Genomic DNA, 26643 nt, shown 5'->3' with positions numbered 1-26643 from the left:
GAGAAGTCACCTCACTGCCATCTCATCTTTTCTGGAAATGTCTGATCCAAAATGAGCTCACTTTGCAATGGGTGCTGCCTGGTACTGTTACCCCTGTTTTGCCATTATTGTCTGAGGGACACCAGGCAGAGGATGCGGCTGCCCAGTTTTATGACCCTAGAAATGAATGCAAAACTGCAGCCCAGTGCAGGTGCAGCACAGAATGTAACTTGTGCTGGACACTGCCCAAATTAATCACCAGAGCACCTTGGCAACTCTGAGCACAGCCCAGGCTCTGCTTACAGTTTGCAGACAGAGGAGGAGCTATCTCTACAAGTGGTCTGGTTTTCTCTTTCTGCTGCATTGGAGAAAAATTCGTTTGTCCATTTGGGTTGGTACCTGATGCATTCCTTCTCTTCTCCAGCTCTGGGAAGGTGTCAGAAGTTGGGAAAATATTTTACCCTCCCTCTGCTATCAAAGTGCCCGAGGCTGAGCTGCCTCAGCAGCACTTGTGCAGTGCCCACCATTGATTTAGGAACCAAATGATTCATTAAGAAACCTCTGTGATAAATGGCCATGAAGAACAAGGATCTTGTGATAAAACTTTGATCCAAGTGTATTGCTGTGACATGTAAAACAGGTCTTTCTGTTCATTAAAGAAAATATTGATGGGTTATATTTCGTAGGATGACCCCAGAGGAACGGAAGAGGGCAGGGACAGGATCAGCCCATTTCACAGCACGTGACACACAGGGGGAAGAAGGGAGCAGGAATTGTTAGCTAAAATATAGTTTTTGGAGGTCTCAGGTACAAAAGAGGAGTAATTCCCCGTTCTCTGAATAGCTACAGGGGGTGTGAAGGCCATGAAGACGAGCAGCTGCCTCAGTGCAGGGAGATTCCAGCAGCCTCCATGAACAGGAGCTGTTCTCTCCATATGAACTGATCATTTGGCTTTAAGCATTTTGACCTTCCAAAAGGGTTTTTCCCCCATTTCATAAATTAACAAAGTCAAAATCAAAGCAGATGAGTTCAGGATCAATTTTATTCACTTCTTTTGTTGTGTAAAATGGAGGATTGGGAAAAACATGGCTGGGTGTTTAGAGAAGCAAAGAAAACAACAGCAGGAAGAAAGGGAGCTGACTGGCAGTCCAAACCTGCAAACTCCATGTGTTGAAAATGATGGAGAGACTGAGGTATTATCCCTGTCCTAAGGCAAAAAGGCTCTATTGTGTGAGGCTGCTTCAGAAATTTTATTGAACATTGTTCTTTGCCAGTGAAGTGCTTGTGTGAAAAGGTACTTGAGTTTGGAGACAATGAAGTCTGATGCAATTTTGTTGGTAAATCAAGTGTAGCAAAATTATGCACCTGTCTCCCTGCTAGAATTGAAAGGAAATTGAAGGACATCTACACAATAAATGATGAATGTCATTATAAATGTGAAGGTAAAATGTGTCACTGTTGAAATGACACAAAACTAGGAGAGCTGCACAGATGATTTTCCATTAAATGTCTTCCACATAGACAGGAATTTGAGCAGAGAGTTGCTGCCTTTTGTTTTGTTCTTTAGGGTAGGCTTAATCACTCTTAAGTATGCCTGTGATGGTCTCTTTCTAATCCATGTTCCTATGTCCTACAGGCTGGTCCAGATGAGGGCTGAGGCAAAGAAGATCCATGAGGAAAGGGAGGAGGTGGACAGACAGAAGGCTGAGGAGACAGCAAGGAGAAAGGAGGTGTTGACAGCTCTGTTCAAGGAGTGGACAGTAGATGGCCATGAAAGAATCCCAGCAGCACTGGTAACTAGGGGAGATCCTGCTCTGGTTGTTGCAGACAGGATGAAAAGGACATTTGTGCTAGTGCCATGTGCCCTGGCATAGCAGCATGGGTGATGGCTCTGCCACCACGGGATCAGGGGACAGGGCACTGTTCACAAATCTTACCTATGTGTAAGACCCATGACTGCCCCATATGTCTGATTATTCTGGGTGATTTATTTTAGTAATTGTCTACTGATGTCTGCATGACACATGCTATTACCTTGATTTTTAGGTTCAGAGTGCCTTGAGGTTTTTTCCAGATGTCACTGATTCTATTCCTGAAGATATGAGAAAAGGCAAGTTTTCAATGTATCTTCCTTAGTTTTATTGCTGTGATCTGAATTCTGATGTGAACTGTGAGCAAACAGCAAATGATTTGATAACAGAGAAAGAATCTCTAAGGGTAGTTACATCCGAATATCAACCACAAATCTTCAGATCGATTGAAAAGAGATAGAACCACCATGTAATTCATTAATATAGTCTTGAAAAGTATGGAAAAATGTTTAAAAAATCTTTCAGGGAGATAGAAAGACCAGATGCAGACCTTCTCCACTTACATCCCTTAGTAGCCACGCATTGCCATTTGCTTACTGCTCTTTTTAAGAGTCACTGTATCAACCTCCTCCTTTTTGAGTTTGTCTCATGGGAGGTCTTGGAAATACTGGCATACTGGGAGATATAGAACAAAGGTGGGATCAACAAACTGGCAGTGTTGTTACCTGTTATGGTTTCAGGGGAGTTGCTGAGGTTTACCTCATGCTCCACCCAATAGCTCATCTCATCAAGCCCTTCCCTTGGCCAGTCCCTGGCACCCAGTGACACACAGCCCAGGGCCTCTGTACCAGAGCACTCAGCTCAGAAAGATTTCCATAATTCCTGTCCACTTTATACAGCTCACACTTGACCTCCCCAGATGATGATAATTGAATAGAACCAGGAACACTGAAGTGGCAGCACAAGCCTGCTGCCAACCCTTTACATTGAGAGCCTGTAATGATCATCAGTGATAACAAATGTGTCTTTGCTGATTTGGGATGATAAACTGGACACTCCAGAGTGTTTCTGTTGCTGCTGGAGTCACCTCTGCCTGGAGCTCACCCTGTCTGTATTACAGAATTGTTCCTCTGAGTAATCACCCAGTGTTGGTAGGATGTTGTGTGACTGCCAAACACAGCCCCTGTGCTCCTCCTGTGGAGCTGTGGTTCCCCAGTGCAAACAGACCCTGGGACATGAGATTGTGGAGGAATTTCCTGCCCAGATATTTGCTCTCCAGATGCTGGGGGTGCTCTCTGTACTATTTCCCTAATAGGCTCCATTTCTTAATTTATTTCACTTAATAGCATTTAATGTACATTAATAGAACATTACACTCTGTTTTATAGTTCAATAAGAATAATGTACAGTTTAGGAACATATCAATCAACAAGAGATAAATGCATTCTATGATGAATTTTCTCATTATTCCTGATATATTTAGAAGAAAGAACAGAAAAATAATGCCAATAGAAATAGCATGTCTGTTCTCAAAGAACTCATTCAGAAACCTGTATAGATGTTTGATGTCTCTTTTCAGTTCCACTATAGCAACCCAGAAGCTGACCAAAACATACTTTTGAATATCATCATCAGTAAAAATATTCCCATATTCTTGAGAAAATTACTATGATTTTCAGATTCTTCTCTTGCAAAGCAGAATCCGTGTCTCCAGACTTCTAAGGCAGTTTTATCTGTTTGTTAAATCAAAAATCATTTCCTCCCTCACATAATTAGTTGTAAGTACTGTTAAAATCATTGCAATTTGCACCAACTTATGTCAAGAATAAATACAGTTCTGAATAGCTAAATGGAGATTCTCAGCAAGAGAAATGCAAACAGATTTAGATGCTCTGTATACAGTCAGATGCTTCAGCTACTGTGGGATAACCTCAAATAAATGTCATCCAACATGAGAAGAAAGTTAATGTAACAGCACATTGTGCAAAAATATGTGTACAATATGCAAAACCACAACTGTTGCTTTCTAAACCAATATCCCTTCATTTGTTTTACCAGCAACCCATGACAGGAAGCTGAAAATCTTGAACACATTGGAAAAACCAGTATACCTAGATAAGTTCACAAAGGTGAGAAATGAAATAAGAGCATTTGGTTCAGAATGTGGCATTTATCACAAAGTGTCAGCATTTCCCTGGGGACAGCCTAAAGGAGTAAGTGAAGGGCTTCCCTTCTCCAGCATCCCAGGTGACTGGCTGTGTCTGGACATTTCACATTCCGTCTCCATCCTCTGCTGTCACCACATCTCCACTCTGGCCAGCTGGAGGGAACTGTTTTGCTTTCCTCAGAGCTGCAGCCTTGCTGCTCTTTGGGAGGTTACTCCTGGAGCAGTGGTTTTTAGGACACCCCTCCCTGTCCCTTTCTAAAATGTCAAAGCCCTGAATCAATTGTGAATTCAGACTCACAGGAGGTTTGGTGTCCCACTACAACCATTAGCCTGAGCTAATTAGTAACATCCTCACAGTATTGTTATTTCTGACTTAATTCCATTGACCAGGATGAACCCATGAAGACTTGGGATGAGAAGCCTTCTCCTGAACTATCACTGGGCTGAGCCATAAACAAACTGCAACAAGTCTCATAAATATTCATGAAGCATAACCAAGTAGTTTTAAACTCAAAAGCTGTCATTGGGAAACATCAGAAGTGTGGTTTCAACTCATCAAAATCATACAGTTGGAAGTTTCACCCCATTACTCTGCTGTTCCTTAAGCTGAAAACAACCAAATTGTTTCAAACTCTATTTATTGAAAGCTGTCCAGGCCAAGGCTTTGCCAGCAATTTTTACCTGAAACAGAGCTGGATTTTATGGCTGGGTAATTAAACCTGTAAAAAGGGGTGTTTAGAATAGGAATAATGGCAGACCCTCATTGCAGCAGTGCTAGTGGGTACGGCTGTAATAATTAAAACCAGAGTATAAAGCAGCTGTGCAGAGACTAATTCCAAGCAACCATGTGTGATTTTTTGTGCCTTCTTCCCTCTCAGGAGACTCACATGTTTGGTATTTTGCACAGAGATGCATTTTTATGGTAACTTGTTGAAGGTTTTTTTAAGCATGAAATGAGATATTTTTGAATTTAACCTCAGAATTATTGCATCTAATTAAGAAGACTATTGTGGATAATGAGAGCCCAGAGAATTGCTTTTGTCACTGCAATGAAGCATCAGTCCATAACCCCTACGGTACATATATATAATCACTGAATGAATTCATGCTCCATTAGCATTAGAAAACTGTTTAAAATATACTTTGTGTACTCTTTATTTTAACTCAGTTAAAGACATGACAACAGAGATCAGAAGCACGAAAGACACGGATTGTCAGGCTGTGTGATTTGCCAGGAATGTTCTCTCAGAACATATTCTCTGATTATTTTTCCAGTCTGGTTTTAATTGAATCAATTGATGAGTCTTTCATCACTTCCCTTGGGAACTGTTCCATCATCAGGACAGGCTGCTTCTAATCCTCAGCTACAATTTACTTTTGTTCACCCCTTTCCATCATCCACCAAACCCAGAAAGAGATGATCTTCCTCCACGCTGGTCACAGCCCTTTCCCATGTGGAAAGCATTGCTTTTAATGGACCTTAAAATTAAAAGGCTTTTTTTTTTCCTTCCTTGAATTTAGTGCAGCTTTGGGTTGCTTAAAGGCTGTTAGGAACTCAGTAAAGAGACCTCACACATCATTGTTTTTCAGGTTTGGGGTTTTTTTTTCAGAAATGCAGAACAGTGGTTGTTGTATTCTTACATCCTTTGTGACAACCTTGTGGGGTCTTTTATATGAAAAGCATTTAAATCCCAGGGACCAGCCCTTAATGGTTTATTTCACAAGCTTTGTGCTCTAACACACAGAACCCCCAGCAGTCTGGCACAAAGCTATTGACACCAAGGGAAATGCTCACATTGTCTTTGCAGGGTCAGAATCAGGCTTTAAAGGTGAGATTATTTTCCACGATTGTATGAGGCTTTTTCCACTTCTAGTGAGATCAGTAGGAACAAGAACAGATCCATTGTTTTTGATGATAATGTGGTCACAAACTATACCAAGGACTCTGGGTAGCAAGAAGGAGGCGTGCCAGCTTTCTTTGGGGAGGTGTCAAAATCTCTCAGTCAATAACAAATTAATGTATGTTAATTATGTGTACAGTAATTTACACATCAGCTAAGCAAGGCTTAAGCCTGTGGTGGTGCCTCCTGCCCACATGGTGCTTGTAAACAGTGTCCTGTGAAGCTGTTAGACACAGTATTAGTGCAGGATGTGTCATCAAGGTGACATTCAGAATAACAAACTGCTTGTCCAACCTGCCTGCTCCCAACAGCCTCACCTTTAAGGTTCTCTGTCACAGGGCTCTGGGTTCTAATGACCCCAAGAAGCTGGTGGATACTCATAGCCCCAGATGTGCCACCTTCTCTCCAACCTACGTCCTTTTTAATGCTGAAATGAAGAAAAAAACCCACATTGCATTAGGAGTTCTTCTTTCCTACCAGCCACCCCTCAGGCCATTGATTTTTTTCTGCTCTTCCTCTCTTTTCCACTTGTCCCATATATTTGGAAATTACACAATATAGACATGAATAATAATAACACATATTAATATTTCAGCTGGTTATTGCCTGTGTGGCATTTCAACAAGCCCAAGATATTTTAGCACTTATGTCAGGTATCCATACTCTCAAAATGGGATAATGGGAAACATTCTGTGCTTTGGAAATTCCTCCTTTTAACTGTATGAGCTCCCTGTTAGTGTGGCTGGCTCAAGAAACCTACTGTAATAATTCAGCCCAGGCTCTGGGATTGTGGTTTGTTCTGATGGCCATTATTATTTATGTCATGCACACCACATTTTTAGAACCATATTGCTTTTGCTCATAAAAGCCACATGGCTATAAATCTAAAGTGTTAAGGTGTCTCCAAGGCTGGAATGTAAAATCAGTCTCAAGTCAAGAGTATTCCCAGTGTCAGAGGACTTGGGTGACAGCAGGCTCATTTTCAAAAGGATCTTCCATTTTTTTTATTGTATCCTACTGCTCCTCTAAACACTGAAATTGTAGGCAATGCTCCTTTTGTGGCATTTGAAAGTTGAGTGACTATCACTCCTGCAGAATGTAATGGCTCAAAATGCCTCCTTGGGGGTGAAGTCAAGAATACTAAATGCTGCAGAAAACCATGGAGAAAATGGAGCTTAAGCCACAACTTTTCATAGGAGGGATCTGATCCAGCATGTCTGCTTGAGCTTGATAAGTGACCTCTGGACCAGGAAAGGAACTGTTCAGGATACATTTCTGCAGTGTGCCAGGCTTGTTTGGAGATTATTGTTTCTTCTGAAGGGGAGAATGAAGTAGGCACCAAGTCTGTGTTGTGTTGGCAGATTAAATTACAAATTCCTAAATATTTGATTGCACGTAATAGATTTTTAGGAGTTCAACTAAAGGTGAAAATGCTTGAAGAAAGATAATCATGTCCACTGCTGCTTTCTCTCTATAGCTTATCCTTTCCTACGCTGAACATGTTTCAAGTGACAAGTTCCAAGAAATAGTGGAATATCTCCATAAGTGTGCTGAGGACTTCCAAGAAGCAACGAAACTTGACACACGGAGGCAGATTTTTATTGACCTCTTCCGAGTTTGTGATCATGGAAAGGTAGGCAAAGCAGCTCAGCCTAATTTCAATGTGGGCCTGCTGCCAGTTTGGTATTTCTCTGGGTCACTGCTTGCTTTTTCTTTTCCTCAACTCTAGATCCTCTCTTTGTGCTTACTCAGCAGTATTTTAGAGAACAATAGCTGCTGCACTGTTGTTAAATTCATAGTTCTTAGACACAGAAACATCCAACAGCCTATTAACGGATGGCTAATTAGAAACTGAATTACCTAAACTGATGACTTGGGACTGAAGTTTGGTGATTCTGGAGAAGAAATTAACCATGGCCTTTAATTCTAAAAAATTACCTGCTTCCACAGCATGTTCAGAATATTTAAGTGCTAATTTATCTATTCAGCCACATTTCAGCAAAGCTAATCTGATGTAGATTGACTTTAACAAATGTGCACATTACTTCAATAATCACATATATTGCATTAATTATATTGCATTACTTCATAGATCTGAAGGGCTTCTATCAATAAATCTCATAGTTAAAATTTAAAATGCAAAATAATCCACCTTTACAGCCTCTCTGAGAACAGTACTGTGAATTTCAGCCACATTTTATGGACAGGAAATTAAAATACAGTAAGTCAGTTACACAGCTGGAAATGAAACTCAAAAGTCATAATTTGGTTTTCAGCAGCTTTAAACTCTATCTATCATCCTCTCAGTACACCTGCATCTCCATTAAAAAGCAAACAAAAAAAGTGCTAGACTCATTAGAAAACCAGTAAATAGTAAGAACTGAAGAATCAACGGCATAAACTATTGCTAAAAACTTGGGCTTCATCCAAAAAGTGTGGTACTTGTTATGAGTACCCTCAGTTTGGCAGTTGCTGGCTCCTACAGAGCAAGCAGTTGCCCTAACCTTAGTTTTCTCCCCTACATAAATTTTATATTCCACCCAGCACTCCTCCAGCTATGCTTGCAGAGCCTACCCAGAGTGAACTGTGCTCTACAATGTCATGCTAATAATGTCATTACTGCCAAGAGAAAGGAATTACAGGGCTCATTTCAACACCAATAGTGTGTTGTAGAGAATAGCAGGCAAGCTGCTGTTTCAGGGATGAGGGAAGAAATGTGTCTGCTTCCCAGCTAGGAGACATTTGACTTTCCTAAGGCTCTGTCAAGAAGGGCTGTGATGGATCCTCCTGGCTTCAAGGATATAGAAACCTGAGTCCTGTCTTTGCCGTGGATTTCCAAAGGATCCCTTCTTTCCTTTCATGTTTTAAAGTGACTTTCTTCCTATTATTTCTGTGGCAGTAATCACCATCTCCATGCTGCTAATCCCAGTGGAATCTCAGAGGCAAAGAGCCAAAAATACTAACACAACAGGAGTGAGCAGCTATCAGCAATGACGCCACTGCTGCAAAAAAAAAAAAAAAAGATCAGAGCACAGAGTTGTGGTTTCCAGGCTCCGAGGTAGCCCTGCCCTGCAAATTGAGTTCACTAAAGTGTCGTGTGGGCTACGCAGCTCTTTTAAACTTGGCCTGGTTTCTTTTGTAAAGTTCTACTGTACCCACAGGGGAGATAAAATGCAAAGTAACCCAAGGACTTCTACCACTTGAATGTGATCCATTACCTGTAGAGCCCATTCTGCAAAGCACAGCAAAGCAGTTGTTTCAGTTCCTAATTTCCATTTGTTTGGTAGCAGGCAGTTATTCCAGTCTGCATGGTGAGTGTGGCTGGCTGCCTCAATGAGCTGCAATTAGGGCCAGGGAGCTGAGAAAGCAGTGTTTAAATTACAGTCAAATTAGAAGGTATCCACATGATCATTATTATGATTTCAAATGCATGCATCCAGAAGGATGGCAGCTCAGAAGGACAGCCTGGACTATCCACTGCAGCAGAAACTTCCCAAGACAATCCCAGAACACAGTTGGATCACTGCTAGAATACCCCAAAAGGCAATGGCTCTGTGAATTTTTAACTTATTGTCCCTGTGCTCACTTGTATCAGTTTATTTTATAACTCTTCATTAATTTCCAGGGAGGTTTTAAACAAGGGATTTTAAAATTAAATTTAATTTAGTCAGAGATTCGTTTTCAAGCCAATGTAGTTTGAGGCACCCCTGATTATCTTTCTTGCAGTACAGCAACAACAAAGTCTGCTGTCTCATGACCTTTTTTAAGTGTCTGTTCTACCCTCTTGCTCACTAACAAGCTCATTGTAGGGTTCAGGATACACACATCACATTTCCAGAAAAACAATCAAATGGTTAAACACTGACCTATCCCTGATTAAATGGCAAGTCTGGTTTAGTCTGTGTTGCCAAAGGAATTACTCACAGGTCACAGAACATTGCTGAAAACAGCTGAGAATCATCACCTGCCAATATCTAGGTGACAAAAAAATTAGGTCAACGTGTTTCAATTCCCTGGGCACTAAAGCTGCCCTGAGTTTTGGGCAGCTGTACAAACACAGACAGATTTCTGTTGTGGAGGGGAGAGGCTGTACCTGCCCTGCTCACAAGGTGCTGCACGAAGGGCAGGTGGGCAGGAATCTGTCATAAGCCTCCTTAGTCACACACCAAGTGCAAAGAAAAGTCACCTTTTCTACTAAATTTAGGAACTGGGGAAAATAGCACAGCTGGGGAGAGGAGTTGGAAATGGTTTCTTGTTGTAGTGCTCCTCTCTTCTATAGGTGACTGTACGGTGACATTTTCCTCCCAGGGTAAGTTGTAAGGAAAAGTGTCCTGAAATAACAGGAACCCCTGCTAAAATGGCAAATCTGTGTAAATTGGAAATGTTTAAATAATTAAATAAATCCCTATTAATATTTGACAATTTCAGCTATTTTATCTATTTTTATATATATACCTGTTTTATAGAAAAATAAGCTTATTGGATCCAAATAACAAAAAACTCCTCAAGAATTTGAGTTATCTAAATCCTCCAATTATATTATTTTAATATGACAAAAAGGTAACTGAATCCCAAAACAACATCCTTATTTTCTTTTTAATAATATCTCATTCATGTATTCCCATTTTAATGAAGTAAAATTATGCATTAGTACTACAAAGTTCAGGGCAACCAGCAGATGATTGTGACGAGTAACAGCTGAGGAAATCTGAATGGAAAATTAGGTGTATGTAATGGAAATACTGAATGGAGGATCCAAATATTCCACAGTGATCTGGGAACACCTTTAAAACATTGTGTGTGTGCATCTCCTAAATGGATCAGAGCATGATCTGATATATTCAACTGAAAGACAAATAACAAGAAGAAATGTTTGCACAGGGGCGTGCAAGGTATCTGTATGTTAATGTCAAGATACTGGGAATCAGGACCTACATCTTGTAAGTTTAGGGACAGAATTCTGTGATGACATTTGTTGTTCCAAACCCACCCATAGCTGAAATTCAATCCTGACTTCCAGCATTTTTTTTTTACCAGCAGTAATTAAATTACCAGATACTGAAGCACTAAAATTGTACCAGATGGCTTCTTACATTTCAGTTCTGGTCCTTTCTGCAGAACTGGCAAAACCCCTTCCTTGTAGAGGAAGGTGCTGCTGTACCAGCAAATGTGATGTGTTCACTTAGCTCCAGCATTAACTTCACCAGTTGGTGAGATGTGTATCTCTGGGTTGTTTCCATATCCTCTGTTTTTAACTACTGCTGCCAATAATTACAGTTTCAGGTTATAAACAATGCAGTCATCTTGAGCTAATTTCCAGAAAAGAACAGCAAAGTTCTTCCTTTATTTCTTTAGTCTAAGGGCAGGCAAAGTTCACAAGAAATTAAAAGCCTGGTGAAATTTGCATTTTGCAGTTTTTAATCTAAGAACAAAATGTGAAAAGGAAATCAATAATTCAGATGGAAAGCTATTCACTACAAATAATGAACTTAAGTAAATCTGTTTCCAAATTAACTACTCTATTTCACTAATGGGAGGGAGATTACAAAGGTGGCAGGACTTAAATAATGGCAATGGGAATATATCATAAAATGGAAAACTTGCAATCATTTAGTTTGCTTTACTTTTTAAACCCCACAATTTCCTGATTGGAAATGACCCATTTCATTGCCTTTTCCTGAGTTTATCGTCTGTGTACACTCACCCTGAGCAACTAGGATTTAATAAACTCTGCACCTTCCTCTGCAGTGGAACTGCTGATACCTCTCTCACCTCTGTGGTCAAATGTCTATGAATTTTTAAAGGAAATTAGGGAGGTTGTCATAATAGCTCGGATTTTTGGACTAATTATGTTTCCAGGCCAATACATCACACTTCAAAGGAGATGAAGGGGCACAAAACCAAACTACAATGTGCAGTCACTGAAGTAACACAGCACAGCCCATAATACATGGAAATTCTTCCATGGTACTGTCAGGCAATCAATATCTGTCCTGAGAGTATGAAGTGTTGAAGCTTTGATCTTTACACAAAGAACTCCTTTGGCAGAACAGTTACAATTTTCTCACTGTAATTTGTCAAGGACATGGAAAAGGAAGAGCCTGCAAAGTAATATGTGTGGAGAGTTCCAGTTCAGCCCAGAAGAAATTTTTGCCTTTATGAAATAAATTAACTTCTTTGCAATTTGTAGTGATGTTCTGGTAATGGATAATTATCAGCCACAGGTAATTCTTGGCTGATGGTGCCTTTGTAGTGCTGCAAATGTTGATGTAAGTCAAAGAACCACAGGAAAAACCCAATAATTGTAATCTTTTTGTCTAGGTTGGTGTCTTGGATAGACAAAAAATACTGGCCCTGCTGAGACACTTCTATGACAGAAGGTCTGCGAGTCATAAGTGGGAACTCTGGAACCCCAGAGAATGTGAGCACATGGGATGTTTCAGTTGTGGTTAAAACACTGGGAGTCCACACAAGGCTGGATGGTTCAGATATGTTTTATAAGTGTTACCAGAAATGGACAGAGCCCAAAAAAGTGACCCAAATGACTGCTATGACCTATACACCAGAATTTGCAAGCACATTTGGCAAACTGTGATGTAATGTTCAGAAATGCTTCAGCATCCAAAAGTTTTCCTTGCTACAAAATTCTGAAGTACTTTTTAGGAAATAGAATTAAAGAAAGATTATTTCTGAAATTATTATTAGAAGTTAATTTTGTGTTTGCACTAAAATACCTCCAGAAAGAAAAAGAAAAAACAGAGGGAATCATCTGCATGAAAGTAAAATATTTTAAAGATATTGGACATTAATTAATTGCTGAGATCAAATGCAAGGTGAATTACATCCCTCCTTCTTAGTGTAGAGAATGATGAAATATTTATTTCAAAGGAAAAGTGGTGTAGTACTTAGCCAGAAGAGTAGATCTCTGCAGGCAAAGACATTATTCTGAAGTTTTGTGTTTCTGAGATGTGTCTTTGCAGAAGATACTTTCTGGTAGTTTGTATTTACTTGGCATTACCTTTTTTTCTTTAAATTTTCTTATGCAATACTAGAGAAGATAAAACCAGTAGACACTATCAGATTACACATATTTTTTCTGTTTTAGGGCCAATAACTGATCTGCAAGATATTAATCTTATGGATTTCTGGGGAAGCCTTGGTGTTTGTGAGGAAGTTTGTGAGGAAGTCAGTGAAAGTTTGATCTGGTCTGAAACGGAAATTTCTGAGGGAGAGATTTTAGGATATGAACCTATAGATGATGATAGGCAAGAGACTGACAGAATGAGCACCAGTGTTACAGAAGAAGTTGTTGAAGAAATGGACATGAATGGAACTGAAACTGGAGGAATTTCCAAGGAGGAAAATGAAGTAGCAGAGCCAAGTGTTTCTGAAGTGAGGAAGGAAGGTGAGGATGCTGTGTCAGCAGTGGACAGCACTGGCCTTGAAGCTGCTGATTTGGATGGAGAGCATGGATCTGAAAAACCAGAGGAATCCATCCTGGGTAGTGAGCCTGAGACAGAAACAAAACCAGAAGAAGATTATACCTCAGACAGAGAACCTGGATCAGAAGGGCAAGTTAGTCAAGAGGACAGTGGAGTTACAGGGATATCACCTGAAGGTACAAGCACAGCCTCAGGAGAGGGAGCTGTGACAGACACGGATGCCACTGATTCCCAACAGGCTGTGAAAGAAACCTCTGCAAGCAATGAGAGCCAGTCTGACCAACAGACAAGCTCAGAGATAAGACTGCATGACCAGGGTAAAGTATTTTCTTTTTTCTGACAGACTTTAATGAGATTCTATGTATATGTTTAGATTGGTTTAACTACAGGGTGTTTTAAATCCATTTCAAAACCATGTGAGTGATTTCTGAGTAGAGAAGACCATAAGCTTTGCTATCTTCTCAGCATGGTGTTTTCTGCCAAGGTTTCAGAGCTTATTCCTCTCACAGGAGGCAGGTGAGTCACTTTGCTGGTGATCTGTATTCAAGGCCCTCAGCAGACACTTTAATTCAAGTAGGGACTTTGTGAAGCAGCAGCATTTTTATAATAAGGAGAAACTTTATGTTCTGTTTCACTCTGTAATATTACCATAGCAAGACAGGAACCTGAGCATATTAAATCTAGAAATTACTTAAATAACTTTTAGACTGTGACTGCCTATAGGGAGATGAGCTATGAGATCATCTAGCAGGAACCTTTTATTTTAATCTCTCACTGTGTTTCCAAAGGATGATCCTACTTCATTGTCTACAAAGGCCTTTGTTCTAGGAAGGCTGTGATCAGACAACTGTGTTTCAAAGAGGTATTTTCTTAAACATTCTAGAAGGGCCAACCTCCTTGCTAGCACTCTGTGAACACTCTTGTGTCTCACAGTTTAGAACACTGCAAGAACTGGGCCTGCATTGTGTGAACAATCCAGTGACAGGTTCACATGTAAAGCTGATGGTACAGCCCCCTGGGACCTACAGCTTTCTGTGGTAACTTCCAGTGCACAGCACTACCCTGTCCTTCAGTCAGTCCTTGGATGTGCCTCCTGTCTGTCTGGGACAGCAGTCCCTCGGTGTGGTCTTTGTCTCAGACAGCCCCCTGCTGAGTAACAGCAATTCCAGCTCACCTGTAGTCAGGGTTTGACCTGGCTGCAGGATGGCATCCATGCCAGACTGGATCTGCAGAGCTGCTATTAGAGCTCTATAAGTAGATTAAGGCCTTTACTCAGCATGGAGTCAGTCTGTATTCAGCTGTAATTTCCCTGGATAGGAAGTGCAGGATTGAGGGCTGTGTTGATAGCTGCCACGTGGTTGGCTTTAGGGCAGCATTTGGCTTCCTGTGACACACTGTGCTTTCTGCCTTTCAGACGCAGGTTCCAGTGTGGCAGAGATTCAGAACCGTCAGGATTCTTTCAGCTTTGCTGCAAGCTGCCTCACCCTGCCACAGTTTGTACAGCTCATGGACAATTTTGTTGATGAAGACATTTCTCTGCCTACTGTGAAGAGGCTTACTGTATTTATCAAAAGAGAATACAAACAGACAGAAGAGGAAAAAATTAAACAACGAGAAAAAGTAAATATTGATAAGTTTTGCTGATCCCATGTCCAAACAAAAACCAAGCAAATGCCCACAAACACTTTGCAAAGTCAACTGTTAATCTGATGCTGGCAGAGCTCTCCACTTGCAGCCTTGCATCTCCTGTTCCTTCAGGAGACCTTTTACCCCTTTGTCTTCATATGGATGCTCCATCCCTAGCCCTCAGCTCTGGAAGTGATGACAGACTCATCCTGTTAGAGGTTGTCTGTCTGTCCTAGAGTCGGACTCATTGAGACAACAGTTGATAGTTAATTGTGAAAGAGCCCAAAACATTCCATTCTGCTTATTCACCTTTATAATAGCCAAGAACCTGATCTCTGACCTACTGCACTGGCATGTACATAGGAGGTTGTGGATGTTTGGGGAGGATTTTAAAACAAGTGTGTTTGGGTTTGTTATGTGCATGGCTGGATGTGAATGTGCACAGGCTTACTTGGTTTTAAGTTACAAGGTACTCTTGCCATGTGTTGTAAAAAAATATTCTCCTTCCTCATGCCCAGCATCAGTTTGCCTCATATCACTTCAGGTCTGTTTTGTGGTGCATTTCTCTAGCTGTGTTTTCCCCAGACCTCCTTCTGGTTTCCCTCTGTGCTGCTGACCTAATTTGAATGAGATATTGGATCTGACGGCTCCATAGTCCTCACTGAACACAGCACACACGGCCAGGATTTTGGCCTTTGAGTGAATTCCACTCCAGCCAGTTATCCCTCTATGCTGGGTTTAGAGGACAAATGGTAACGTGTTTGCTTGGAGCCACACACTTCAGGGCAGCACCAGCAAAATAACAGTGTACAGAAATATGAACTGTCACATCTCTGGATGTCAGTGACAAGGCTGTGGTTAGCTCTTGCTGGGGAGACATTTGTGTTCTGGGAAACTTGCACTTACCTGAGCTGACATCACCTTAAATCCAGCACAGGCTTAATTTGTTCACTGTGAAATAACTCTCTGCAGTGCTGGTCCTACTTGGTAAACTGAACTGTCACCTGTGTTTAGTGTTTCTAAGTTATCTCCCAGGTTTAATGATTCATCTCTAGGTCTGAGCCATGTATATATAGATTTGGCCTGGCCCATAGGAATGATGTGATTGGCACAACCACTGCAGAATTTTGAATTTTTACACTTCTGGAGTGTCCCCATTTGTGTAGTGTCCAGCATCAATGTCCAGGAGTTATCAAACACCAGCTGTTCCTCTGCTGCAGGTTCGCCGCATGTCTCACGTGGCGCAAAGGAAACATCTTTTGGAGGCACTGTTTGAAAAGTGGGACAGCAAAGCATGTGGGTCTCTGGACCTGGAAGAGGTGATTGCTGTTCTGAGCACATTCAAGGGACATGAGGGAAAAGAGGCCTTGATGAAGGGTAAGGAAAAATCTCTGCTGAGAACAACACAGGAGGCTTCAACCATTCAGTGGCAGGGCTAATGAGGCTGTTGCAAGCACCAGTTTGGTTTTGCAAGCAATCATAAGCATACACAGTATGAGGTGTAAAATGGGAAGTAACAGTTACCCAGACCTATTTGTTAATGCATTGCTCCATCCTCTCCTCCTGTGTAAGAATCCCAGGCAGAGAAGGAGCTCAATGGTTTAATGGCACTGGGATGAGTTGAAAAATTATTTCAGCTGTAACATGCAATGTATACATGTGATATGGCAGTGAAAAAGCACACATAAAGCCTGAGGACATGTTTGCACTTTTAGTCCGGTCCATCTGTGTTATCCAGCTATTTTTAATAGATACATTTTGCTGTGCTTCCAGCAGAAATGTACCTCACAGGAGTGAGCAGCTTTCCTTATAGATCTCAAATAGCCTGTAGTTATTCACACTGTCACACAGCTCTTATGAATTACAGAGCAGCCTTGAATATCACTTCTCTGTTGGTTATTTCACTGCATAAACTTAGCACATTTGGTCCTTGATAGAAAAGGCTTCAGTCCAGCAGAAGTGCTACAGGTTCACCTGAACCTGTCTGGCAGCCTTGTGCATATTAACATGTGGGCAATAAGGTGCTCTGAAACACAGTATTAGCAATTAAGAACATGACTGCATGTGTGCTTGGGTGGACAGGTCTGTTTTTTTCATCTCCATGCTCATCTTCATGTTGCTCGTTCTGCTGCAAATCACTAAAAATGGCTCACTTTGGCAACCACCAAAAATCTCTTTATCCTTTAGCTCACTGAAGGCAGCTGGTGGGGTGGGGAGCACACCAGCATGTCACTGTTAATAATATCCAGGCTGTCCAGCCAGGAGAAACTGGCAGTTCACTGCTCTCTTGCATTCAAAGCATGCCAGAACGTACCATGGAAATATGGAAGGACACAGTCCCTTCCATGAAGGGCTCATAAACTAAAGGACAAATAAATAGAAAAGGAGAATAGCAAAATCAATACCACCTAGCAGCAGCATGAATTATTTCTAGCAGCCTCAACCTAATCTCTCAAGGGTGTGAGACAAGCAGGTTTGGGGGAAGGGTTCACAGATATTGCACTTCTCCTGGATGGAAACACAGAGTAAAAAGTGAGTAGAATTATTTGATTATCCCTGCAAGTGAAAAGTGTAACATTAGATATAAAGGGGAAAATAATTCATTATGCTGTGGCTCAGTAGTGAAGGAAGTGATCATAGCACATTCAACTTCATGTCTATTTTTTTTTCTGTATCTCTTTCTTCAAAGTGAGGAGAAAGTGGAGGTAAAAATCCAAATATTTTATATGATCAAAAAATTCTCCATCCTAGTTCTGTCAGAAAATCAGAAATTAAATTAAAATACTGAATGTTCCTTAGATGATGGGCTGGATAAGACAGCATTAAGCATCATGGCCCCACTGTAATTGAGGCCAAGTTAGTACTTGCTGCTTCTTCAGCTAAAATCTGTGATAATGATGATAAAATGGTTTGGATTGGAAGGCACCTGTAAAGATCATCTATTCCAACACCCTGCCATGAGCAGGGACATCTTCGGGTCCAACAGGATTTGAAAACAGGATGCAGAAAGAATGATGGAAGCATCAGTCACAGAGACGGCATGAGCCCGGGGCTCCCGGAGCCAGGCAGCGCCTGCACGTTGCTCAGGCTGTGCAAGAGCACCCCCGTGAGCCCAGAGCCGGGGCTGGGCAGAGCCTGCCCGCGCTGGGACAGCTCTGACAGACCCGCTGCGGAGTTAAGCAGCACCAGGAGAGAAACCAGGGCTGTGCGGGATTCTTTGTCATGGGAGGGAAGCAGGCATCTAGAGAAAAGGATGCATCCAGTCTGGAAACTGGAGATTACCGGGCAGTGTGCCCACTTCCATGTAGGAGACAGCTAAAAGAAGCCTAGAAGGATAGGCTGCATGGACTCCACCCAAAGCCTGTTTAGGTCTTGTTTGTTTCCTATTTTGCAAAACTGATCAATCAACTAAATTTTCCCTCTTATTTTCTTTTTTTCTTCTACTAGCAAAGGAAGAGCTTTTCTCCCGATACCCACAGCTCAGTAAAGTGGGGAAGATAACCCCAAAGGCATTCCAGATTTTCCTTGAATTAATTGCTTCCAAGTTTACTGGCAATGAGGATGAAACTATGGATAACTTGGTGAGTTTCCTGACCACAAGTGTGGAACAAAGTCACATCAAGAGCTTGCAAAGCTCAGCCAGGAGGAAATGGCTGCAGGATATCCAGAAAGCGGCTGAGACCAGTGGAACAAACATGGAACCAGTGTACAAAGCAGTGATCAAGGCCCTGTACCAGGTAGGCATCCTTGCTCTCCCAGTACTGAAGGAATCTCAGGGATAATTTTGTCTCACTTATGGAAGACCTGATTCAAGGCAGATCTGGAAATCCATAGTTGTAGTTTTGGAGCTTCTGAAATGAAACACACCAGAGTCAGTTTGGGAAAAGATGGTTAATTTGTAGTAGAAATAGTTTCATTTTTAGTTTATAGCTGCAACTTTAGCTGTTTTTCTCAACAAAAAAGCCCTCTTCAAAGCCAAACTTCTCTCAGTGTAGCTGAAGTGTTCTTGCAGTATTGTCTAGGTTTGTAAATGTGGCAACTCTGGTACTTGTTTGTTTTTTTCTTAAAGAAATCTCCTATTGGAGAAGAAATCCATAGGACTTTTTCTTAGGCACAGATTATAGTTAGGGATTATTTTTCTATTTACTCCTTTCATTAGCAACAGGGAAAAGGAAATCAGTTTCCCTTGCCAATCAAAATACCGAGTGTTTGTGCTTGTCACAGAGACACAGCCACGTCATGGGGTTGGTGACACACAAACTCGGTGACCCAGAGCAGCATCTCAGCAAAAATTAAACAATTGCTAAGTGCATTAATTAAGTGCCAGTGGCTAATATACAGACTGTAATGGGGAATATTTGGTTGCTAGGACATGGAAGCCCACGGGAATAACAAGACAATCAGTGCATACATTGCCCTTTTGGAAGAGAACCAGCTCTCCCCAGAGCAGGGACAGGTTCTCCTGCGCTACGTGGCCTGTACCACAGACAATGCTCCCTACATCCTCAACCGAGTACTGCACAGAGACATGAAAGGAATCAGGTAAGAGAAGCTGCAAATACCTGTTCCTTTTCCTCTAAACTGCTTGGAATGTATGGGGCAGTGTTTGGGATACTCTGAGGTTTGGGAAACTGAGGCTGATAGTGTACTCCAGAGAGGAAATCTCCCAAGAGTCTGGTGTAGAATGATCCAATATCCTATATGTATTCCACATGTTCTGCTTAGAACTGCTCTGTTTGGGATTTCACTCCTTTCCTTGGGGAGATTAGCTCACAGTCTAATAAATCTCATCCTTTAGCAAATGTCTGTAGCATTGGGCCTACATTTTCTTCTTTAAAAATTAATTCCCTTATGCCAGTTTATATCCACAGGATATTTTTGAGAACAATGCCTTTCCTTCCCTAGTGTTTATGCTATAAACAGCTTTCATGCTTCTTCACTTGTCATTTCCAAAAGCCAGACATATTTGTCTCTTTAAACATTGCTGCCTCTAACCTATTAAATGTAACTGCTGCTTGCTTCTGTATTCCTTTTCATTCCATTCATTAGCTGATGTTTTTAAAATGTCCTAAGGATGAAAAGTGCCTCTTTATTACCACTGCCTTTGGGATGCAAGTGGTAAATGTGGTATTGCTGAGTGTGGTCAGAGTATGAAGCTCACACCTTCCTTCTCTGATGCCAGAAAACAGGGAGAGATCAAAGCTGCAGTATTTACTGTTTCACTAAAGGTTTTCTGCTCCTCCTGACAAAACCTCGTCATAAATTTATATTTCAGCTTTGCAGCCATTGACCAGGGAAAGCCAATCTATGTTCCAAGAGTTCAGCACCACGGAAACATTCACTTCTGGAGCTCTGACAACCATGAGGAGGAGAAGAAAGGTTCACTCCTGGTGCTGCCCCTGCATGATGCTCATTGGAGAGTTTTTGGTGTTCTAGGACTTGACACTCTTCGGGACCAGAGTCATACATCCATCTTTCTGACCCATGAGATCACTTTCTATGAGGTGGGCACCATCAGAAAGCAGTTTGTTACTCCAGCCTGCAAAAAAACTTGTAAATTTTACATGTTTGTTCTGAGTAAATGTAAGATGTACAAGTAAAAAGATATCTGTGGGTCCCCTTCTGCAGTATATGGTGAAAGTGGTGTAAGGAGACCACCTTATCAGTATCCTCCTGATTAGCATCTTATCTGAAATTTATTATGAGGTATCACTTCATCAGTAATTTATTTAATCTTCTCCTGACTAGGATGTTAATTGACCTTTTCTGCAAATCCAAAGATAGCAGCTTTTATTTCCTGAAGCTCTCAATCTCATATTTGTGTTCATTTCTATAAAATGACACAAAACCTTACTTCTTATGTGGTGGAATAATTAAAAGTGACAGCTCTCCGGATTTCTTTGGGATGCTCTTTGGGATCAGCCTCACTGTGGATGCATCATCTGGGCAGCAGGGAGCGCAGCAAGCCAACCTTACCAATCCATTTGGCTATTTCCACTAAAAATCAGCTCTGTCTGGTTAAGGACTTGGCTGTGACTGGGTACTGAGTACTTCAGGGCATCATTTGATAAGGGACATTTCACAGTCACTTTTCCGCTTTACAAATTCTGATTAAAGCAATTTGTTACAACATGAACATTTTCCCAGCTTTTTTCTCCAAAATTGTGTGAAATTGTCTGGCTCACTTGGAGGATTCTGCTTTCACAGGGAGTTTGCCATGCATTCAGCAAAGCCTACCACCACATCTGCATGCGGGAAAATGTCCTACAAGTGGCTGTCACTGCTCTGGACTGGTTGTATCCCAGGACACCCAGCATCCACGCTGTCACAATCTATCTGGTGGAACCTGGCACAGACAAGGTACTGCAGAGAAAAGCTCTGGAATCATCAGGGGCTCAAAGGCTGCTTTAGAGAGGATATGCCATCTCCAGCTGCCTGTGTTTTACCAGTGGTTTTATCATTAAAGCTGAAACCTGCACAAGATTCTTGTGCCTGCTCATGCAACAAAAGGGCTACAAAGGTAGAGATGGAAGATTCCCTCTGTAATGGAGATCCCTCTTCATTCTTTTCATCCTTCCATGTAAAAGAATTCAAAAGCACTACTAGTAGAACCCTTTCTCCATATGAAAAGGGTGTATTCTCCTACTTCAGCGCTCACTGCTGCATAGCAACCAATAGAGCAGAACCCCACACCCATCCATCCCTTCATCCATCCATCCATAGCTTTGCTGTCTGGGACTTCCACTAGGGAAAATGCTTCTCTCTGGAGATCCTCTGCATGTCAAAATTATGGTATTTTATAGGGACAAGAGAATGTTCCAGCTAATATATTAGCTCTTTCTTCTGAACTTATGTCAGCAGCCAAGATATAAATACAGCTCAGGAAGTGACTGGTTCCCAATTAGCCAGCTTGTAAAGGCAGCCCCACTCCATGCAGGTCATATTCCAGTTGTTCAGCCAGCACTCAGGCCCTGGGAAGCTTGTCACTTCATGTACCAGTGAGTTAAGAAGACAAAAAGTATATGCAATATTTAGGACTGATCCCATGTCATCCCAAAGTCTGTATGACATCTGCTGCAGTCATAATTCAGCTGCTTCCTCTGATAAGCATGGTTTATGTTGGCAGTGTTCTGTTGTCATTCCAGGCTCAGCACTGTTCCCTTGTTAGCTGCCTGATAGCCAGGTCACTCGGTCCCCTCTGTGCTTTTCATGTGTCAAGACACACTGACACAAACATGACATGAGAAAGGACTCAAGAGGATGGGAAAAAGAATGGAAACCTCTAGGCCTGTGGGTGTTCCTCAGTGTAGAGCCTGGGGTGGATTAAATAGTCTGGCTGAGGGAGATCCAGGGCACATTCTTCACCCATCTCTGAGAATAAAACTTAGCAGTGTTGGGAGATGTCTTTAAACAATCCCATTGCTCTTGAATGTACATGGGAGTTTCCTATAAGAAACCATTTCCTCCCTCTCCAAGCTTCAAAATGTCTGTTTCTTTCTTGCATGCAGCTAAACCTTTCTTTTCTCTCTGGCAGAACTATGCTTTGTGCAAGATGATCACTACAGATAACACAGGACAAAAGGAAATCCACAGGTCTCCTGTTGTTCTCCTCAGAGAGGAAAACCTCCTCAGGTAGGCTCCAGCACCTGCAATGGGACTGCTCCCCTCTGCTCCTTGACTCAACCTGCACCAGGCTGACCCACATTACCTGAAGCCCCTGGCAGAGCAGCCCTGGGAGTGTCTGGCTTCAGCTCTCTCACTATCAAGGCTTCTGGTGTGTATGCACAGGGCACTGAACTGTGAAGGGCTGAGGAGTATTTTCTCTTTGACTGTAGGCTGCAAAAACTTCTGACTTAATGCTTACCAGCTGAGCTGCCAAGGTTTGCAGGACCGCAGCCTACACTGAATGATTTTGCTCTTTAGAATAATCTGTATTTTTTCCTGGCCATATTAGTCTCATTTCCTTCAATTTTCTGTTTCCTTCCACTGCCAAGATCCTCAGACTTGTCCTTTAAGGATATCATCCTTGTTGTCAAAGTTGCTTGAGCAGCCATTTGCAGTTCCAGCAGCTGTTTTTACTTTTTATAAAACTGTCTAGAACAAATGTCAATGCAGTTAGAAACAGCAAACTGCTTTTACAGCAAGATTTGTTAAATTCTCATGATTTTCAGCAATCACCTTGACTAAGAAATATCATGTTCCCAATGCTATTTTTTCCTTTGTGTACATGCCTTGAATGCTACTTAGAGCTGTGCAAATTTCAGTTCAAGGAAACAAACTATGATTTAGTAATGTAATACCTTTATTTTAACAACAAGAGATGAATGGCATCTTAAATACGCTAAGTAAATCACCAAAACAAACCAGGATTGTAAACCCTAGCACATTTCATTTCAGAGATTACCTGTTCAAGTGCACAGACAGTTCAGAGGTCACTCTCACTTCTATCTATGGAGAACACCACATTGCAGTACCTCTCCATGACCTATCAAGACAAACTCTCGGCATATTTGATATCAGCATCGGCCAGCACAAGAAATTACCACCTCAGGAACAGAAAGACCTGCAGAAAATGCTAAAGATGGCCCAAGCTGCCTGCTCAGAGATCCTGCAGAGGTCTCTAGAGGAAAGAGAACCAACACAAGTGCTGGGTATTGTGCATATAGATATGAGATCGTTTTTTGGGGTGAAATTAGGAATCTCAGTAAAACTATATTAAAAAGTATCCTTCCTACAAGTATGGAAAGACAAATACAAATCCTTGGTATATATAAACTACTCCTGAGCAAGCCTCAGAGCTTAGCAGAGTGGAGTTAAACAGAATGGGCAGATTTTAACTCTGGCTCACAGGGTACTTGGTGCTGAAATCAAAGGTGTGAAGCAGACACCTTGTTGCCCTCAGGAATCTAGCACATAGACTGTCAGTCGGTAATGTAAGTCCTCAGTAGCAGATGTTTCTGAGCAGCTTCTTGAGAGGTTTGTTTTTGATTGCAGAGGCAGAACGTGTGACAAATGTGAGGCATGCAGGGATTCTGTTCCACCGGTTCATGCTGCAGGAGCTGCGTGAATGTGTCCTGAAACTCGGTGCTGAGAGCTTTGCTGGAATAAAGATCTGTGCAGAGCCCCCAGCTCTGGTACACGAGGTAGTTAAAGCTGTGCTGCTGCTTTTGCATCCTGACTGGAATGGCTCAGAGGAGATTGAGAGCTGGAGTCAATGTAAACTGGTGAGAATTCAAATTCTTTAGAGTTTGTTTTCTATTCTTCCTCCTCCAAGAAGACGCAGTGGAATTTCCCAAGGGGGAAATGGCAGTGAAATAATTAATTGCTTATAGATTTCCTATATGTTTCTCACGTATCTTTTATTCTGTAAGCTTTTCACAAACACCGTTAACTTTTTGTTCTCTGCATTGCAGAAACTTGATGACAATTTGATTCAGGAGATTTATTGCTTTGATCCAACTGCTTCATCTTTGCAAGTTCAAGCAGAGCTGCTGCTGGACCTCATCACTGGTAAATATCATAAACTCATTGGGAGGTTACCAGGCACGGTTCAACAATGAAACTGTGTCAATGGCAATGTTCAGCTGAATGCTTTTAAGGGCCTTACTTCAGAAATTAACTTTGATTTCACAACAGATTAAACAACAGGTAACGGGTCCTCAATATCAGCAGTCTTTTTTGGTCAATAGAAATCAACCTGTTAAATTTAGATTCACAATTCACTGCCTTCAGGAAAGGGGAGCAGATCAGCTTTGAAACCTTACAGAACAAGTGATCTCATTGTAAACGTCCTGATAAGCTTGAAGAATGAGGGTTCTTTTGGCAAGTAGTATGTAAAGACATATGAAGAATTATGCTTCTTTTGGCAAGCAAGTCTGCTTCAGACCTCTGTGCCCTGCCCTGGGGACTGACCCATCTCCAAACAGGAACACACAGTGTGAGTCCTCCTCTTCATAAACACCATCTGCCAAGTGCTCAGTGTACTCACGGGCCATAGACAGGAGCTCTTTGTCAGTCTGTCTTTTTCTGCTTTAATGAACGTGAGCTTTTTTTGGTGCCAGAGCAGTCAAGAGGCTGTTATTATTATTTGCAATATCTCTGTAAGAGAAATTACTTGTTCTCGTTGAGATCTCTCTTTTTGTGATCTAATACCAGTCTGAGAGGCCTGTTAAAAGCCAAATGTGGACAAGAGTTATTGCTTTAGCTGGGGATATTTATCAACATTACCCTGCCCACTGATAAAGAGTAAACACTTGAGGCAGTGATAGTTCCTTTTCATGTGTTCTCCTCATATATATTAAACTAATTCACTGGAAAGAACAAAACAGGCCTAGAGAAAGAACAAAACAGTTTTCTGACAGTTAGGGATGCTGATGTAATTAGATTAAAGAATGTAGCTTTGGAAACTGCAGATGTGCTGGGAGAGGTTGGCTTCCCAGGATGGAACCTATTCTGAGAGAGCAGTGTCAGACCAGGGGTGTGCATGCAGGTATAACTCACAGTTATGGGAATTCCTTTAAAATGAACATCAGGTAATGTTCATATATCTCAAATATACGTGCTGGTTTAGCATTAAAATATAGCAGTCCATTCACCACAAAATAAGATAAATTATAGTGGAAAGTCAGCACTTGACAGGTCACTGTCACAATATAGCTGTGTGCTTTTCAAAGCATCACCATTCCTGGAATTTCTGGATTCAGGGTAAACTCTGCTGAGGGGATGATTTTCTGTTCTTGTGGCAACACTGCTTGTGGTTTTGACTTTCCCTGTTGGATTTCCAGCTATTTTTTTTGTTCCAGGTGTCCCTCAAGCAGCAGAGTGGCAGCAGGACTCTGCTCCAGCCCAATACCTGTACCAGTGGCTTCACACCTGCCTGGCACTCGTGGAGATCACAAAGACCCAACACACTGAACAAAACCATCCTTAGCCCCTTTTGGCATCTACCATGCCTCCAATTAAATCTCTTAATTTCTCATCTAACCCTTGTGATTCTGGTGTTTCACATCTTTTATTAAATTAACTGTTGATTTTCTATTTTTTATGCATAGGCACTAGTATTTGTTGTTAATATGGCTTAAATCTGTTAGGGATTATTAGTTAAGATAATACGGAGTCTGTTAAGGATTACCAAGAAAAAGCAATAGAAACATTAAAGGGAAGAATTTTGCCAGCATAGCTACCTTAAGGCTTAATAAAAGTTTTACAGTTTTTAAAATTAATTCTGATGAGAAAATGAGAGGAAGGGACATCTTTATGGCTCCGAAGTTACAAGGCTCATAAATGACACAGCATTAATTTTCAAGGTTCAGTCTCCTTAAAGGACCTTTTTGGAATAATTTTAAATAAAGATGGTTAATCAGCATTTTGTAATGTTCTTCTGAATGCATCGCAGAAAAGCCTAACACTATTAATAATACACAAAAAGCTTTCTTATTGGGATAAAGCTTGAGATTACAGCAACTGCACTGTCTACAGTGAGATTTAATCTTTCCAATAACGTCCCTTTTGGCAGAATCACTTTTTTAATAACATTTTGGGAAATTAAACTCCTCTTTCAGTCTTTAGCAGGAAACAAGCGACAGGTCGGTGATGGGGGGAGGAACCAGCGTGGCTCAGCCTCGGCCCCAGGAGCGTCTCGGGGGCTTTTCCCCCTCAGGGCTTCTCCCTCCTCGGGGACCTTTCCCGCCGCTGCCCTGAGGCGCCCCCGACTCCCC

At 41.6% G+C, this 26643-nt stretch overlaps 1 protein-coding gene across 1 annotated transcript in view; it reads left to right on the top strand.

Annotated features, from left to right (window-relative positions):
• The window catches only part of EFCAB5 (EF-hand calcium binding domain 5), a 32193-nt gene extending 6102 nt beyond the window's left edge, over nucleotides 1–26091 (top strand). Inside the window, exons 4-20 of the mRNA XM_031059819.1 lie at nucleotides 1616–1772; nucleotides 2026–2089; nucleotides 3849–3919; nucleotides 7336–7491; nucleotides 12180–12279; nucleotides 12964–13617; nucleotides 14715–14920; nucleotides 16147–16303; nucleotides 18374–18663; nucleotides 19296–19468; nucleotides 20202–20430; nucleotides 21134–21286; nucleotides 22461–22558; nucleotides 23324–23577; nucleotides 23921–24150; nucleotides 24340–24436; nucleotides 25729–26091. Coding sequence (XP_030915679.1) covers nucleotides 1616–1772; nucleotides 2026–2089; nucleotides 3849–3919; nucleotides 7336–7491; nucleotides 12180–12279; nucleotides 12964–13617; nucleotides 14715–14920; nucleotides 16147–16303; nucleotides 18374–18663; nucleotides 19296–19468; nucleotides 20202–20430; nucleotides 21134–21286; nucleotides 22461–22558; nucleotides 23324–23577; nucleotides 23921–24150; nucleotides 24340–24436; nucleotides 25729–25856 — 3217 coding nt within the window. The 3' untranslated portion in view covers nucleotides 25857–26091. The remainder of the gene's footprint in view (nucleotides 1–1615; nucleotides 1773–2025; nucleotides 2090–3848; nucleotides 3920–7335; nucleotides 7492–12179; nucleotides 12280–12963; nucleotides 13618–14714; nucleotides 14921–16146; nucleotides 16304–18373; nucleotides 18664–19295; nucleotides 19469–20201; nucleotides 20431–21133; nucleotides 21287–22460; nucleotides 22559–23323; nucleotides 23578–23920; nucleotides 24151–24339; nucleotides 24437–25728) is intronic.
• The last annotated feature ends 552 nt before the right edge of the window (nucleotides 26092–26643 follow it).

The sequence above is a fragment of the Geospiza fortis genome, unplaced genomic scaffold (assembly GCF_000277835.1).
Source record: "Geospiza fortis unplaced genomic scaffold, GeoFor_1.0 scaffold538, whole genome shotgun sequence".
In the NCBI taxonomy this organism is placed as follows: Eukaryota; Metazoa; Chordata; class Aves; order Passeriformes; family Thraupidae; genus Geospiza; species Geospiza fortis.
Note: the sequence above shows the minus strand (reverse complement) of the source record. Positions and strands in the feature narration are given on the sequence as shown.